The sequence below is a fragment of the Manis pentadactyla genome, chromosome 14 (assembly GCF_030020395.1).
Source record: "Manis pentadactyla isolate mManPen7 chromosome 14, mManPen7.hap1, whole genome shotgun sequence".
Lineage (NCBI taxonomy): Eukaryota > Metazoa > Chordata > Mammalia > Pholidota > Manidae > Manis > Manis pentadactyla.
In genome coordinates this window covers 57,491,883-57,507,834 of record NC_080032.1, presented here as the reverse complement: position 1 = coordinate 57,507,834, position 15,952 = coordinate 57,491,883, and the positions used below count along the sequence as shown (strand labels likewise).

The 15,952-nt window shown below is 39.5% G+C and overlaps 1 protein-coding gene across 24 annotated transcripts in view; it reads left to right on the top strand.

The window, feature by feature from the left end:
• The window catches only part of CACNA1C (calcium voltage-gated channel subunit alpha1 C), a 671,070-nt gene that overhangs the window by 621,930 nt on the left and 33,188 nt on the right, over nt 1-15,952 (top strand). For all 24 annotated transcript variants that reach the window (XM_036906989.2, XM_036907039.2, XM_036906984.2 and 21 more), the window contains 4 exons: nt 50-141; nt 13,205-13,370; nt 13,927-14,054; nt 14,735-14,831. In XM_036906989.2, coding sequence (XP_036762884.2) covers nt 50-141; nt 13,205-13,370; nt 13,927-14,054; nt 14,735-14,831 — 483 coding nt within the window. The remainder of the gene's footprint in view (nt 1-49; nt 142-13,204; nt 13,371-13,926; nt 14,055-14,734; nt 14,832-15,952) is intronic.

Below are 15,952 nucleotides of genomic sequence, written 5' to 3'. Positions count from 1 at the left end.
GACTCTCTCTGCCCACCGTTCACCAAATCCCTCTCCTCTCCCCAACTAGGTATTTGGGAAAATTGCCCTGAATGATACCACAGAGATCAACCGGAACAACAATTTTCAGACCTTCCCCCAAGCTGTACTACTACTCTTCAGGTGGGTCTCTGAGGACAGGGGCTCGCGGGCATCCTCACATGATGCAGCCCTATGGTCTGGATGTAAAGTGAGAGGGAGCTCTTTCCAGGGGAGTGAGCAGGGAAAGAACTGTGCTGGCCCTCTCCCCTGACTAGGAGGCCATGTTTCATTGCTATTTATAAAATCTTCCCATCAAGCAGCCCACTGGACACAGCTGCTAGGGATCAAAAGTAAAATACTGAAAGCACCCTGATTTGGGTATGCTGAACAGGCTCAAAGTCAAGCCTGCCACACATTTGCTTTGTGACCTTGAAAAAGACATCTAACTTCTCTGAGCCTCAGCGTCCTCATAAAACAAGTGTGGGGCCCATGTCGGTGCCTTTTGCTATATTGGGTGGTTGTGTCCGTGTGCACTCAGTGTCCACCTCAGTTAAGCCAGCCACAGGCCTTGACCTTTGGTTCTTCTCAGTTTCCTGCTCATCACAGACTGGAACTCTGCAACCCAGGGCTTTGGGGTCTGCTAAGTAGAATAAGGCCCCCCATGGAATCCCACCCTCAGAGAGAAGCTACCGGCCCACTCCAACTGGAAGCACATCTTTTCTTTCTTCTGTGATTCCTAGAGAGGCTCTGTAATGAGAATTTGGCCCACAGAGATGTGAACTGGGTTTTTGGTCACAAAGAAGTTAAAAACAACCCCACAGCATTTGCAGAAATCTGCTATCAAGAAAGAAAGGCACCACACTCAACTACCAGAGGAATGAACACAAGAGGAGGAGAAAGAATACACAGAGCCAAAAGATTTGAAAATAAATATAATTCATATCTTTGCAGAGATTATAGAATATATCACATTTGTTATATTAAAAAGGAGAAATTGTTAATAAAAACAAATTAAAGAGAGAACTCATAAAAAAATACAAATGCTGAAATGCTTTTAAAATGGACAAGCTAATGAATGAATTAATGAACTGCAAGATCAAGCCAGGATTCTCTCAGTATACAGCCAAAAGAACAAGGAGATTGAAAATATAAAATAAAAGTTAATACATGGAAGATAGAGCCAGAAAAATCTTATCTTTCTAATACAAATTCAGACAGAAGAAAAGAAGAATCGAATGAAATAAGAGATGATCAAAGAAAACTTCAAATAAAGCTATATATCTTCAGATTGAAATGGCCTACTAAGTGCAGAATAGGCTAATCAAAATGTCCCTTAACTCCACAAATTATTGTTTTAGAATAACAAAAATAAAGTAAATATCCTAGAAGCTTCCAAAGCAGAAAAAGTAAATTACTTCCAAAAGCATCAATTATCATTAGACTTCTCATCAACAAAACTACATACTAGAAGACAAAAGGAATTGTATATTCAAAATTATGAGGAAAACGTATTTTTAAACTTAGATTACTGTAATGCAACCTGATCAGCATTCAGTAACAGAGCAAAATAAATTTCCAAAAGTGTAAGAACACAGAAAATGTACTCCCCCACATAAACCTCAGAAACTACACAAGGATGTACTTCCACCGAGTGAGAAAAAACTATAAGAAATAGAATAAGAAGAGTAATATATGAATAAAGAAATTCCAAAGTTTACAATTATGAGTTATGAGCAAATAAGTTACAAAGGAAATCTAAATAATTTTTAAAGGAAAATGTCCAAAATCTTTATAGCAATTTGGAAGTAAAATCCCATATTATCTCAACAACGTAGGGAGAATGAGATGGTAGAAGAATGAAAAACATGAAAGTGCTCTTGTTTGGGAAGAGGAAAAGGATACTGTTTAATTCTATACATAGCTAGTAGAAAATCTGTATAAATAGATATTTTAAATATTTAAAGGTCAACTGTTAGGAAAACAGAAATGGAATGTACACATTCCAAACCACTAGAGGGGAAAAAATGGGCAAAGAAAACCTTAGTAATTCATCAAAAGGAAGGCAAGGCAAAAGAAGAAAAAATAGAAGGAAGGAAGAAAGAAAGGGAAAGAGAGAGAAAGAAAGAGGAGGGAGGAGAGAGGGAGGGAGAGAAAGAGAGAAAGGGAAAGAGAGAAGGCAGGAAGGGGAAGGGAGGAAAGAAAATTAGAACATAAAGTAAGATGGCAGGAATAAGAATAAGGATATTAATAACCACTGAAAATTAAGTTTCAATATTAAAAAATACTCTAATATTGTCTTTAAGAAACCTAGCTCTAGCCTATTTATAATATATAGAGTAAAATTAAATGACATAAAGAGAATAAAAATAGAGGAATGGAAAGGAATACCAGGCAATGCTTTAAAAAAAAATACATGTAGTCATAGCAATAACAGAAGAAATAAAATTCTAGGTGAAATACATTAAACAAGACAAAGGGAGATGAAGTTGGGGTGGGTGGATAGGAAGGGTGAAGGGGATAAAGGGGCACAAAAATTCTCAATCATTTTAAGTTGGCCATGGGGATAGTAGTACAGCATGGAGAATATAGTCAATGATTCTGTAACCTCTTCTTATGTTGACAGATATTAACCACATTAGTGGGGGGTAAGGTTTTAATAATATGGGTAACTGTTGAACCACTGTTGTATACTTGAAACGAATATAAGATTATATATCAATGATACTTCAATTTAAAAAAGAGGTATATTCAATGTTAACAAAAAGTATAATCCATCAAGAATATATAACAATCATAAAACTGCCTGAGCCTAACAATATAATTTGGAAATATATTAATCAGATGCTGATAGAATGATAAGGAGAAAACACACACACACAGTGAGAGATGTTGACATAGCATGAAGAAAATGACAAATAGAATAGAAGAAAAAGTAAAGAACATCCAAATAACACAATTAACAAACTTAATCTAATAAATCTGTACTCGATAAATGGCAAAAAAAAATTATTTTTTAGCACCCAGAAACATACACAAAAATTAGCCAAGATATAAGGCACAAAGAACTCAATAAATTCTAAAACTTCTCTTACTTCAATAGAGCAAAAATCAGAAATTATTTAAAAATCATTAGTCCCACCCAAAATCTATTCACATAAATGTTTTAAGCCCCTGTCCTTAACCACTACAAACTATTTAGAAGCTTCAAACTATTTAGAAATGAGAGAATGAAGGTACTATATCTTAAATTTATGACATGCACCAATCAATACCAAAGGAAAATTCATAGTCCAAATCAATTTATTTTACAAAATTTATAATAAATAAACTAATAGATGGAAAAAGAACAGCAAAATAGCCTCAAAGTATGAGAGAATAAAATTGTTAAAATAAAGGTACAAATTAATAAATACGTAAAACAAAAATATTTATCAATCAACCCTAAATCTAATTCCTTAAAAAGATCAGTAGACAAACTTTCATCAAATCCAATTTTTAAAAGACACAACAATATCAGGAATAAGAAAAGCACCATAACTTCAGATGTGGAAGTGATTTTTAGAATGATAACAGAATATCATGAACAGATTTATGCCAGTATGTTTGAAAATCTAGATGAAGTGGATGGATAGGAAAATATAAATCATAAAAATTGTGTTAAGAAATTTCTTCAGTTAACCGCAATAGAAATTGAAAAGGTAGTCAAACTTTTAGTCCTCAAAAAGGCCCAAGATACAATATTTTTATGTGCTCTCTAGCTAAATATCAAGGAATAGATCATTCCTATGTTACATAAACTTCCTAGGAATTGAAAGGGGTAGAAAACCTCCCCAGTCATTCATAAGACTAGCTGGCATAAGAAAGGAAAAAAGGCAAGTATAACTATGAAAATATGTAGACATAACTGTCATTGTTCACAAATAGCAGATTAATCCAAGTAGAAAATCTAAGCAAATCAACTCAAAAGCCTTTATAACAATTAATAGTATCAGTAAGGAGGAAGATTAACAAAGGAAAATAATCACTTTTCTTTACTAATAATGTATTAGTCCAGCCAGCCTGCTGTGACAAAATGCCATAGACTGGGTGGCTTAAACAACAGACATTTCTTTCTCACACTTCTGGAGTCTGGAAGTCCAAGATCAAGGGCCTAGATGATTCAGTTTCTGGTGAGAGGCCTCTTCCTAGCCTGCAGACAGCCCCCTTATCACTGTGTCCTCACATGGTAGAGAAGGAGAAAGAGTTCTAAATTCTCTTCTTGTCCTTATAAAAGCACTAACGTCATCTTGGGAGCCCCAACCTTATGGCCTGATCTAAATCTGATTACCTCCTAAGACCCCCAACTGCAAATAGAATCACACTGAGATGTAGTCCTTTAACATGTAAATTCTGGGGAGAAACAAACATTCACTCCACAATAGGTAATACCCAATAAGTAAATAGACAAAATCATATGCTATCACTTTTTATAGTTAAAATTATACTGTAAGTTTTATCCAATTCAATAAGAAAAATCAAAGAGTCAGAATCATAGAAGAAGGAACAAAATTAAATGCCAAATTGACTGCCAAACTCAACAACAACAACAAAAAAAAACAATCCAACTTAAAAATCGACAAAGGCCTTGAATGGACATTCTGCAAAGATATATGAATAGCCAATTAGCACATGAAAAGATGCTCAACATGACTAATCATAAGGGAAATGAAAATCAAAACTACAATAAGATGCTACCTCCTACTCATGAAGGTGGCTACTCTTAAAAAACAGATGAGGCAAGGATGTGGCAGAATTGGAAGGATATAAAATGTTTCAGCCATGGTGAAAAACAGTATAACAGTCCCCTAAAAAGTTAAGAAAAGAATTACCATATGATCCAGCAAGTCCACTTCTGGATTTATACCCAAAAGAATTGAAAGTAGAGTCTCAAAGATATATTTGTACACCCATGCTCATAGCAGCAGCATTCACAATAGCTGAAACATTGGAGCAACCTTAGTATCCATCAACCAATGAATAGATAAGAAAATGTAGTATATACATACAATGGAATACTATTCAGCCTTAAAAAGGGGGGAGATTCTGCAATACACTACAAATGGATGAACCTTAAAGACATGCTAAATGAAATAAGTCATTCATGAAAAGACAAGTACAATATGATTCCACTTACATGAGATACTTAGCCAAAATCACAAAGGCAGAAAGTAGAATGGTGGTTGCCAGGATCCTGAAGGAGGGGAGAATGGAGAGTTATTGTTTAATAGGTATAGCGTTTCCATTTTGTATGACAAAAAGAGTTATGGCAATGAATGGTGGTGATGGCTGCACAACAACTACTTATTTAATACTGCTAAACCATACATACTGCTGAATCACTTAAAAATGATGAAGATAGTAAATTTTTTGTTATGTGTATTTTACTACAATTAAAAAAAAGAAAACAGAAAATTAAGATTCAAGATGGTGGCATGAGAGGTGAGACAGAGAACTCCTCCCAAAACCACAGATAGTGCAAAAATATAGTTAATACAACTAACCCTAAAACAGCAACAGGACAGAAGGCTGTACCAGACCTTATGAACAGAGTAGACCTCACAAAACAGGGTAACATACCAAAGCCTTGATCCGGCTAGATCCAAGCCCTACCCCCACCCCAGCTCGCAGGTGGGAGGAAAAGAAATGGACTGGGGTGGAGGGGGTTGGAAGCCTGGGACTGCTGAAAACCTAGCCCTGGAGATCTACTTTGTGAGCAGAAACCTATGTTGTGTGGTGCTCTGGAGGTTGGTGGGGTTGGGGAGCTGGGACAGACAGAGTGCTTGAGACTGAGACTCCAGCCATTTGTGGAGGATGGGGATCCACACCCAGCCGCTCTGGGACAAGAGAAAGGCAGGCAGTTTGAGAGGCTTCCTAGCAGCCAGAGGGCTGCTGAAGGGGAGGGGTTTGCACGGAGCTTGCTGTGCAGGAGAAGGGATAGGGGACAAGGTTGTCTGGGCGTGCTCTGCCCAGCTGGTTGGGGACTTTGAGGAGCTTCAGGCGCTCCATCCCCCTGGCTGGCTACTCAACTCCAAGGCCCCCCACTGTGACCTGCAGCCTGCCGAGCCTTCTGCCTGGCCTGACGGCACTGGCTCACAAACTGGTAGTCACTGCGCTCACATCAGGCCAGTCAGAGGGAGGCCCCTCCTACAACAGTTAGAGATGCAAAGCACAGAGGCTCACACCTGTGTGCTCGGCCCACTGGCTCTGACACTGGAGACAGGCACTGCAGACGGGAATCAGGAAACAGCTCTTTCCTCTCCCCCAGGCACCAGCGCTGCTCCCCTATGACCCCCAACCTCACTCTAAGGGCTGAGAAGCTCCAGAGACTGGAGCTTCTGGGCACTAGAGGGCACCAAACAGAAATATGAAATGTCAAAAGAAACATGGTTCAGACCAAAATCTCACAAACCCCAGAAAAAGGGCCAAATGAAATTGAACTCAACAATCTTCCTGAAAGTGAATTCAAAATAAAAATCATAAACATGCTTATGGAGCTACAGAGAAATATTCAAGAACTCTGGAATGAATTTAAGACAGAGATTCAATCATTAAGAAATTCTACATCTGAAATGAAACATACAATGGAGGGATTTAAAAGCAGATTAGCTGTAGTAGAGGAGAGAGTACATGGAATAGAAATTAGAGAAGAGGAATATAAGGAAGCTGAGGCACAGAGAGAAAAAGGATCTCTAAGAATGAAAGAATATCAAGAGAACTGTGTGACCAATCCAAATGGAACAATATTCTCATTATAGGGGTACCAGAAGAAGAAGACAGAGAAAAAGGGATAGAAAGTGTCATTGAAGAGGTAATTGCTGAAAAATTCTCTAATCTGGGGAAGGAGATAGTCTCTCAGGCCATGGAGGTGCACAGATCTCACAACACAAGGGAGCCAATGAAGACAATGTCAAGACATACAATAATTAAAATGGCAAAGATCAAGGATAAAGACAGACTTTTAAAAGCAGCTAGAGAGAGAAAAAAGATCACATACAAAGGAAAACCCATCAAGCTTTCATCAGATTTCTCAACAGAAACCTCACAAGCCAGAAGGGAGTGGCATGATATATTTAATGCAATGAAGCAAAAGGGCCTTGAACTAAGAATACTCTACCCAGAAAGGTTATCATTTAAATTTTTTTTTAATTTTGGTATCATTAATCTATAATTACATGAATAACATTATGTTTACTAGGCTCCCCCCTTCACCAAGTCCCCCTATCATTTAAATTTTAAGGAGGGATTAAACAATTTTGAGATAAGCAAAAGCTGAGAGAATTTACCTCCCACAAACCACCTCCACAGTGCACTTTGGAGGGACTCCAATAGTTGGAAGTATTCCTAAGGCTAAATAGATATCACCCAAGGGATAGACAAAGAGTACAGAATATGATTCATAACATACAAAGAATGGAGGAGGAAGAAAAAGGAGGAAAAGAAAGAATCCTTAGGGTGTGTTTGTAATAGCAAACAAAGTGAGTTAAATTAGCCTGTTACATAGTGAGGGAATTACACTTGAACCTTTGGTAACCATGAATATAAAGCATGAAGTGGCAATAAGTACACACCTATCAATAATCACCCTAAATGTAAATGGTCTGAATGCACCAATCAAAAGACATAGAGTAACTGAATGGATAAAAAAACAGGGCCCATCTATATGCTGCTGACAAGCCCAAAGACATACGCAGACTGAAAGTAAAGGGATGGAAAAAGATATTTCATGCAAACAATAGGGAGGAAAAAGGAGTTGCAGTACTTGTATCAGACAAAATAGACTTCAAAACAAAGAAAGTAACAAGAGACAAAGAAGGACATTGTATAATGATAAAGGGATCCGTCCAACAAGAGGGTATAACTATTATAAATATCTATGCATCCAGCACAGGATCACCTACATATGTGAAACAAATACTAACAGAATTAAAAGGGGAAATAAAATGCAATGCATTAATTTTAGGAGACTTTAACACACTGCTCACTCTAAAGGAAAAGATCAACCAGACAGAAAATAAGTAAAGGGAAAGAGCTACTGAACAATGTATTAGAAGAGATGAAACTAATGGACATCTACAGAATACTCCATCCAAAAGCAACAAGATACACATTTCTTCTCAAGTGCACATGGAACATTTTCAAGAATGGATCATATACTAGGCCACCAAAAGAACCTCAGTAAATTCAAAAAGATTGAAACTGTACCAACCAGCTTCTCAGATCACAAAGGTATGAAACCAGAAATAAATTACACAAAGATGATTAAAAAGCCCACAAACACATGGAGGCTTAATAACATGCTCCTAAATAATCAATGGATCAATGACCAAATAAAAACAGAGATCAAGCAATATATGGAGACAAATGACAACAATAATTCAACACTGCAAAATCTGTGGGAAGCAGCAAAGGTAGTGCTAAGACGGAAATATATTGCAATACAGGCCTACCTCAAGAAAGAAGAACAACCCCATATAAGCAGTCTAAACTCACAATTAATGAAACTAGAAAAAGAACAACAAATGAGGCCCAAAGTCAGTAGAAGGAGGAACACAATAAAGATTAAAGCAGAAATAAATAAAATTGAGAAGAATAAAATAATAGAAAGAATCAATGAAAGCAGGAGCTGGTTCTTCAAGAAAATAAACAAAATAGATAAACCCCAGCCAGACTTATCAAGAAAAAAAGAGAGTATACACACATAAACAGAATTAGAAAAATTAGAAATGAGGAAGGAAAAATCACTACTGACACCACAGAAATACAAAGAATTATGAGAGTATATTATGAAAAATTATATGGTAACAAACTGGATAACCTAGAAGAAATGGACAACTTTCTAGAAAAATACAACCTCCCAAGGCTGGCTCAGGAAGAAACAGAAAATCTGAATGGACCAATTACCAGCAAAGAAATTGAACTGGTAATCAAAAAACTAGGTAAGAACAAAATCCCTGGACCAGATGGTTTCACTGCTGAATTTTATCAAACATTTAGTGAAGACCTAATACCCATCCTCCCTATAGTTTTCCAAAAAGTAGAAAAGGAGGGAATACTCCTAAACTCATTCTATGAGGCCAACATCACTCTAATACCCAAACCAGGCAAAGACCCCACCAAAAAAGAAAACTACAGACCAGTATCCCTGATGAACATAGATTCAAAAATGCTCAACAAAATATTAGCAAACCGCATTCAAAAACACATCAAAAAGATCATTCATCATTATCAAGTGGGATTCATCCCAGGGTTGCAAGGATGCTACAACATTTGAAAATTCATCAGCATCATCCACCACATCAACAATAAGAAGGACAAAGCAGCATGATCATCTCCATAGATGCTGAAAAAGCATTTGACAAAATTCAACATCCATTCATGATAAAAACTCTCAACAAAATTGGTATAGAGGGCAAGTACCTCAACATAATAAGGCCATATATGACAAACCCACAGCCGACATCATACTTATCAGTGAGAAGCTGAAAGCTTTTCCTCTAAGATCAGGAACAAGACAGGGATGCCCACTCTCCCCACTTTTATTCAACATAGTACTGGAGGTCCTGGCCACAGAAATCAGACAACACAAAGAAATAAAAGGCATCCAAATTGGTAAGGAAGAAGTCAAACTGTCTCTGTTTACAGATGACATGATATTGTACATTAAAAACCCTAAAGAATCCACTCCAAAACTACTAGATCTAATATCTGAATTCAGTAAAGTTGCGGGATAAAAAATTAATACACAGAAATCTGTTGCATTCCTGTACACTAACAATGAACTAGAAGAAGAGAAATCAGGAAAACAATCACATTCACAATTGCATCAAAAAGAATAAAATACCTAGGAATAAAGACTTATACTCTGAAAACTACAAGACACTCATGAGAGAAATTAAAGATGATACCAATAAATGGAAACACATCCTGTGCTCATGGATAGGAAGAATTAGTATTGTCAAAATGGCCATCCTGCCTAAAGCAAATCTACAGATTCAATGCACTCCCTATCAAAATACCAATAGCATTCTTCAATGAACTAGAGCAAATAGTTTTAAAATTCATATGGAACTACAAAAGACCCCGAATAGCCAAAGCAATCCTGAGAAGGAAGAATAAAGTGGGGGGAATTACGCTCCCTGACTTCAAGCTCTACTACAAAGCCACAGTAATCAAGACAATTTGGTACTGGCACAAGAACAAACCCATACACCAATGGGACAGACTAGAGAGCCCAGATATAAACCCAAGCATATATGGTCAATTAATACATGATAAAGGAGCCATGGATATACAATGGGGAAATGACAGCCTCTTCAACAGCTCATGTTGGCAAAACTGGACAGCTACATGCAAGAGAATGAAACTGGATTATTGTCTAACCCCATACACTAAAGTAAATTCAAAATGGATCAAAGACCTTAATGTAAGTCATGAAACCATAAAACTCTTAGAAAAAAACATAGGCAAAAATCTCTTGGACATAAACATGAGCAACTCCTTCATGAACATAATCCCCCTGGGCAAGGGAAACAAAAGCAAAACTGAACAAGTGGGACTACATCAAACTAAAAAGTTTCTGTACAGCAAAGGACACCATCAGTAGAACAAAAAGACATCCTACAGTATGGGAGAATATATTCATAAATTACATATCAGATAAGGGGTTGACATTCAAATTATATAAAGAGCTCACACACCTCAACAAGTAAGCCAATTTAAAAATTGGCAGAGGAGCTGAACAAACACTTCTCCAAAGAAGAAATTCAGATGGCCAACAGACACATGAAAAGATGCTCCACATCGCTAATCATCAGAGAAATGCAAATTAAAACTACAATGAAATATCACCTCACACCAGTTAGGATGGCCAACATCCAAAAGACAAATAACAAGAAATGCTGACAAGGATGTGAAGAAAGGGAAACCCTCCTACACTGCTGGTGGAAGTGTAAATTAGTTCAACCACTATGGAAAGCCGTATGGAGGTTCCTCAAAAAACTCAAAATAGAAATACCATTTGACCCAGGAATTCCCCTTCTAGGGATTTACCCTAAGAATGCAGCAGCCCAGTTGGAAAAAGACAGATGCACCCCTATGTTTATCACAGCACTATTTACAATATCCCAGAAATGGAAGCAACCTAAGTGTCCATCAGTAGATGAATGGATAAAGAAGATGTGGTACATATACACAATGGAATATTATTCAGCCATAGGAAGAAGACAAATCCTACCATTTGCAATAACATGCATGGAGCTAGAGGGTATTATGCTCAGTGAAATAAGCCAGGCAGAGAGAGACAAGTACCAAATGATTTCACTCATATGTGGAGTGTAAGAACAAAGAAAAACTGAAGGAACAAAACAGCAGCACAATGACAGAACCCAAGAATGGACTAACAGTTACCAAAGGGAAAGGGACTGGGGAGGGTGGGTGGCAAGGGAGGGATAAGGGCGGGGGAAAAAGAAAGAGGGCATTACGATTAACATGTACAATGTGGGTGGGGGCATGGGGAGGGCTGTGCAACACAGAGAAGATGAGTAAGGATTCTACAGCATCTTACTATACTGATGGACAGTGACTATAATGGGGTTTGTGGGGGGATGACTTGATGATGGGGGAGTCTAGTAAACATAGTATTGCTCGTGTAATTGTAGATTAATGATACCAAAATAATAAATAAATAAATAAGTAAATAATTGATTACTTGGTTGGACTATAGAAGAGAAACAAGAGAACTAATGAAAGAGTTCAGCAAATCCTATATATAAATTCAATTGTGTTCCTTCTACATCAGTTGCAAAGAGAAAATAGAACTTTTTAAATGAACCATTTATTATAGCAACATTTTGTTTATTTTAAATAAGATATCTAGAAGTAATTAAGAAAAGAAGTATGTGTAGAAATTATAAAATTGTATTAAAGGCACTAAATAAGGTCTAAATAAATGGAGAGATGTGCCATGTCCACGGGTAGGAGACTTGATACAATGAAGATGTCAAATTCCCCAAGTTAATCAGTAATTTAATGCGATTCCAATAAGACTATCAATGGGATTATTCATGGAACTTCAGACGCTGATTCTAATGTGTCTATGGAATGACAGCAAAGGAAAATAGACAGGCAAGACAATCCTGAAGAACAAGCTGGAAGGACTCACTCTGTGAGAGAGTGGGACTCACTATAAGAAGGGACTTTGTGGGAAGGTAGTTTGTGACCATTTATATAAAGCCATAGTGATGAAGACGTGGCACATCAGCACCAGCATAGACAAGTAAACCTTGGGACAGAATGAAAAGGCTGGCGTGAGACCCACATGCATATGGAAGCATAATTTATGTCTGAAGAGATATTTCAAGTCAGTAGGTAGAGATGGACTCATCAATAAACTGTATTAAGAAAATGGCTATCTATACAGAAAAAGATAAAGCATATTTCTACCTTATATTAAGCACAAAAATAAATTCCAGAGTAATGGGTTATTATGGAAAACAAAATTTTAGAACCTTTAGAACATTTAGAATATTTTTATGAGCTAGAATAGGGAAAGACTTTTTAAACAAGATGCACAAGGCACAAAACAGGAAAAATTACAAATTTTACTATATTGAAAATTAAAACTTAGATTCATCAAAATACACCCAAAAAAAGTTGAAGACAAGCCACAGACTGGAAGAAGTTACTTGCAATTCATATAACTCACAAAGGATTAATATAAAGAATATATAAAGAACCTTACAAATGAACAAGAGAGCTGCCTGTTGTAACAGCAAAAAAGAAGAGAAAGAAAAAACAACAGGAATGGTGGATATTTTTAATGGCATATTCATCAAATATAGTGCTATACAGCAGTTCAGATCAATGAGCTGGAGTTAAAATATATCCAAAAGGGTAAATCTCAAAAACTTAACATGGGTTGCAGAAAAAAGAGGGAATTTACAGAAAAGGTAATTTGTGACCATTTACATAAAGTTTTAAAACATTCAACACAGTGCTATGCATCTTCATATTTCATGGCTGTGTCAGAGCCCTCAGGTAATGATAGACCCCAGGGTTGATACAGTGGTGCCCTCTGGGGAAGGAGAACGGGGCAAGGACGGGGGGAGGACCCAGCGCTGTGAGCCTGACTCCATGGGTGTTGGGCTCTCTGGCCTCTCTCCCCTAGGTGTGCCACAGGGGAGGCATGGCAGGACATCATGCTGGCCTGCATGCCAGGGAAGAAGTGTGCCCCAGAGTCAGAGCCCAGCAACAGCACAGAAGGGGAAACGCCCTGTGGCAGCAGCTTCGCCGTCTTCTACTTCATCAGCTTCTACATGCTCTGTGCCTTCCTGGTAAGCCGAGGAGACTCCGGGCAGCCATGGGCCTGCTCGTGCAGTTCAGGCAGCCCAAGCCCTCCACCTGCACAGCTCATGGTCAGGGCAACCCCGTGGGAAGCAGCTCAGAAGACTGAGTTAACAGGAATGTCCAACCACTAGATAAGGGCAGAAAGCCCAAGCACAGCGAGCTCCAGCCATGTCTTTCTTGTCCAATGTGGTGGCATTGCTCCCGAGGACTGGGTGTGTGTATGGAGGCCTAGAGGCCCTCTGCTGAGGAGTGAGGGGAAGGTGGTGCATGAAGTCGCCCCATGCTCAGCAGCCCTACCTAGCAGCTTCATGTGAGGGATGCTGCCCATCCCATGTGTGGGATTCACTCCACACAACTCTGAGGGAAGCTGCATCAAGTTCACATCCAAGACACCCAAGTCCCAGGGACTTGTGTTTTAAGTGAAAGTGATGGCATATGGGGTCCTCTAGAAATGTTGGCTTCTACCACCAACTGGAAAAGTGGATTCAGATGGTATAGGAAGGTCGTCTTTGGGAAAATCATGGTTCTCCATGTTCTTTGCAGATCATCAACCTCTTTGTGGCTGTCATCATGGACAACTTTGACTACCTGACAAGGGACTGGTCAATCCTTGGTCCCCACCATCTGGATGAATTTAAAAGAATTTGGGCAGAGTATGACCCTGAAGCCAAGTAAGTGCCCAGACAGAAATCCTGATTTCCCAAAGCTGAGAGGTTCAAGATAGGTCAGCATTGGGTGTATTGACTGGAAAACACTGAATCACACACCCCAGGGTCAAGAGTCATCCAGAAATAGGAAGCCAGGTGCCTTTAGCCAAGCCAAGAAGACAGCTGTCATTTTCAGGTGAATAAAAGGATAGAAGATTTCATGTCAGGAATACCCAGTAAATACTCAAGTTCAGATGCTTAGGATCAGATAAATCTCAATTCCATTCCTGCCTCGGGTCCAAGGATGCACTCACCAATTGGTCACTTTTGGTTGATACTTAATACCTTTCAGTCAGATGGTTGTCTGGTTGAAGCCACAAGGACATGTGGAGGATTTTGCTGCGCTGTGGAGCCCCTTCCGCCTTGAACACAGCGCTGATGGGACTTTGCTCACTAGAATCTAAATATGTGTATACTGGTTTTGGAGTTCTACTATGCCATTCTGCAGCATGGCACCCAGTTTGGCCAACAGGGCTATGGCCTCCTGGCTCTCTGTTGCCAGTGGAGAGCACACCCATTGGCCTGAGCACACCATGACCCTACCGAGAGTTCCTCCTGCAGGTGTGCCCCCACCTCGCAGGTCCTGGGCTGCTGGCTGAGACTGGCCCTCTGACTGATCTTTCCCTCCCCTCTCCCTCTTCCAGGGGTCGTATCAAACACCTAGATGTAGTGACCCTGCTCCGGCGGATTCAGCCCCCACTGGGTTTCGGGAAGCTGTGCCCTCACCGTGTGGCTTGCAAAGTAAGAGAATCTGCATTCATGGGAGAGAGAGAGCAAATACGGGAGGCAGGGCGCCTATCTGTCTCGTGATCTTGGCCAAGCCACTGGCCCTTTAATGGAATGAAGGCAGTACTTTATGTGCCTAATGAAATGAGCCTGAGCCAGATTATATTTTAAGGTTCCTTCCAGCAATAAGTTCTCAGACTCTAAAGGAAAAATGAAGTGAGCGCCTCATGTCCCAACAAGCCATGTGCCCGATCCTGAACAGAGGACCTTGTTCCTAGCAGGGCTTTGCTGCCTGCCAGGCTGCATCTCCTGGGCATCCTGGAAGACTTCCCAGCCTAGGATAAATGGATTAGGGGTTCTTTCCTGGGGTCAGAGATCCTCAGAGAGCCCATGCATCAGCTTCAGGAACCCACGAAGTCCTAAAACTGCACACAGAACAATAGAAAACCTCCCAAATTGTACTAGGGAGAGGCGCGATCATTTTCATCAGATCTCTAAGTGAGCCTGTGACCCAGAAAAGGTCAAGGAAAACACCTTAGGTTCTGTTGGAACCGATTCTTGCTCCTGTGTCCCTTGCGTGTACCTGAGGGTGAGCCTCCTTAACCTGCGTGCCAGGCACCCCTCTTGCCTCGCTGTAATCCCAGCCACGGGGTCCAGCAGCTGCTGAGGAGTGCATTTCCACTCTCTCCCCTCTTCCTTCAATCCTCACTGTCACCATTCTGTGCTCCCTTTTGGAATGATCTGAATAGGGGCTGGGGGGGGAAGTGAGGGCAGAGGGCTATAGAGAGGAAAAAGCACAAACAGAAAAATTCGGCTCTGTGGATAATCCACACGTGGAACATGGAGAATTGAAGGAACACAGATCCCTCTACTTGTGCTCTTGTTTGACTCAGTTTTTTCTCATGTGTACCCTACTTTGTTCCAAAAAGAATTTTAAAAGATCTTCCATGGGTATAGACAACATGAGGGAACAAAAGAGTACAAATGAAGTGTAACTTACTGTTCATGGAAGCACAGCGGAAAATAGGAGCAGAGGCGAGTGCAGCGGGGGCTGTGGGGTCCCCGTCAGGGCCTCTGCTCAGGACCTGGCAGCTGCAGATTGGCGCTAGGTTTCCCAGCAGCCTCTGTACAACTAG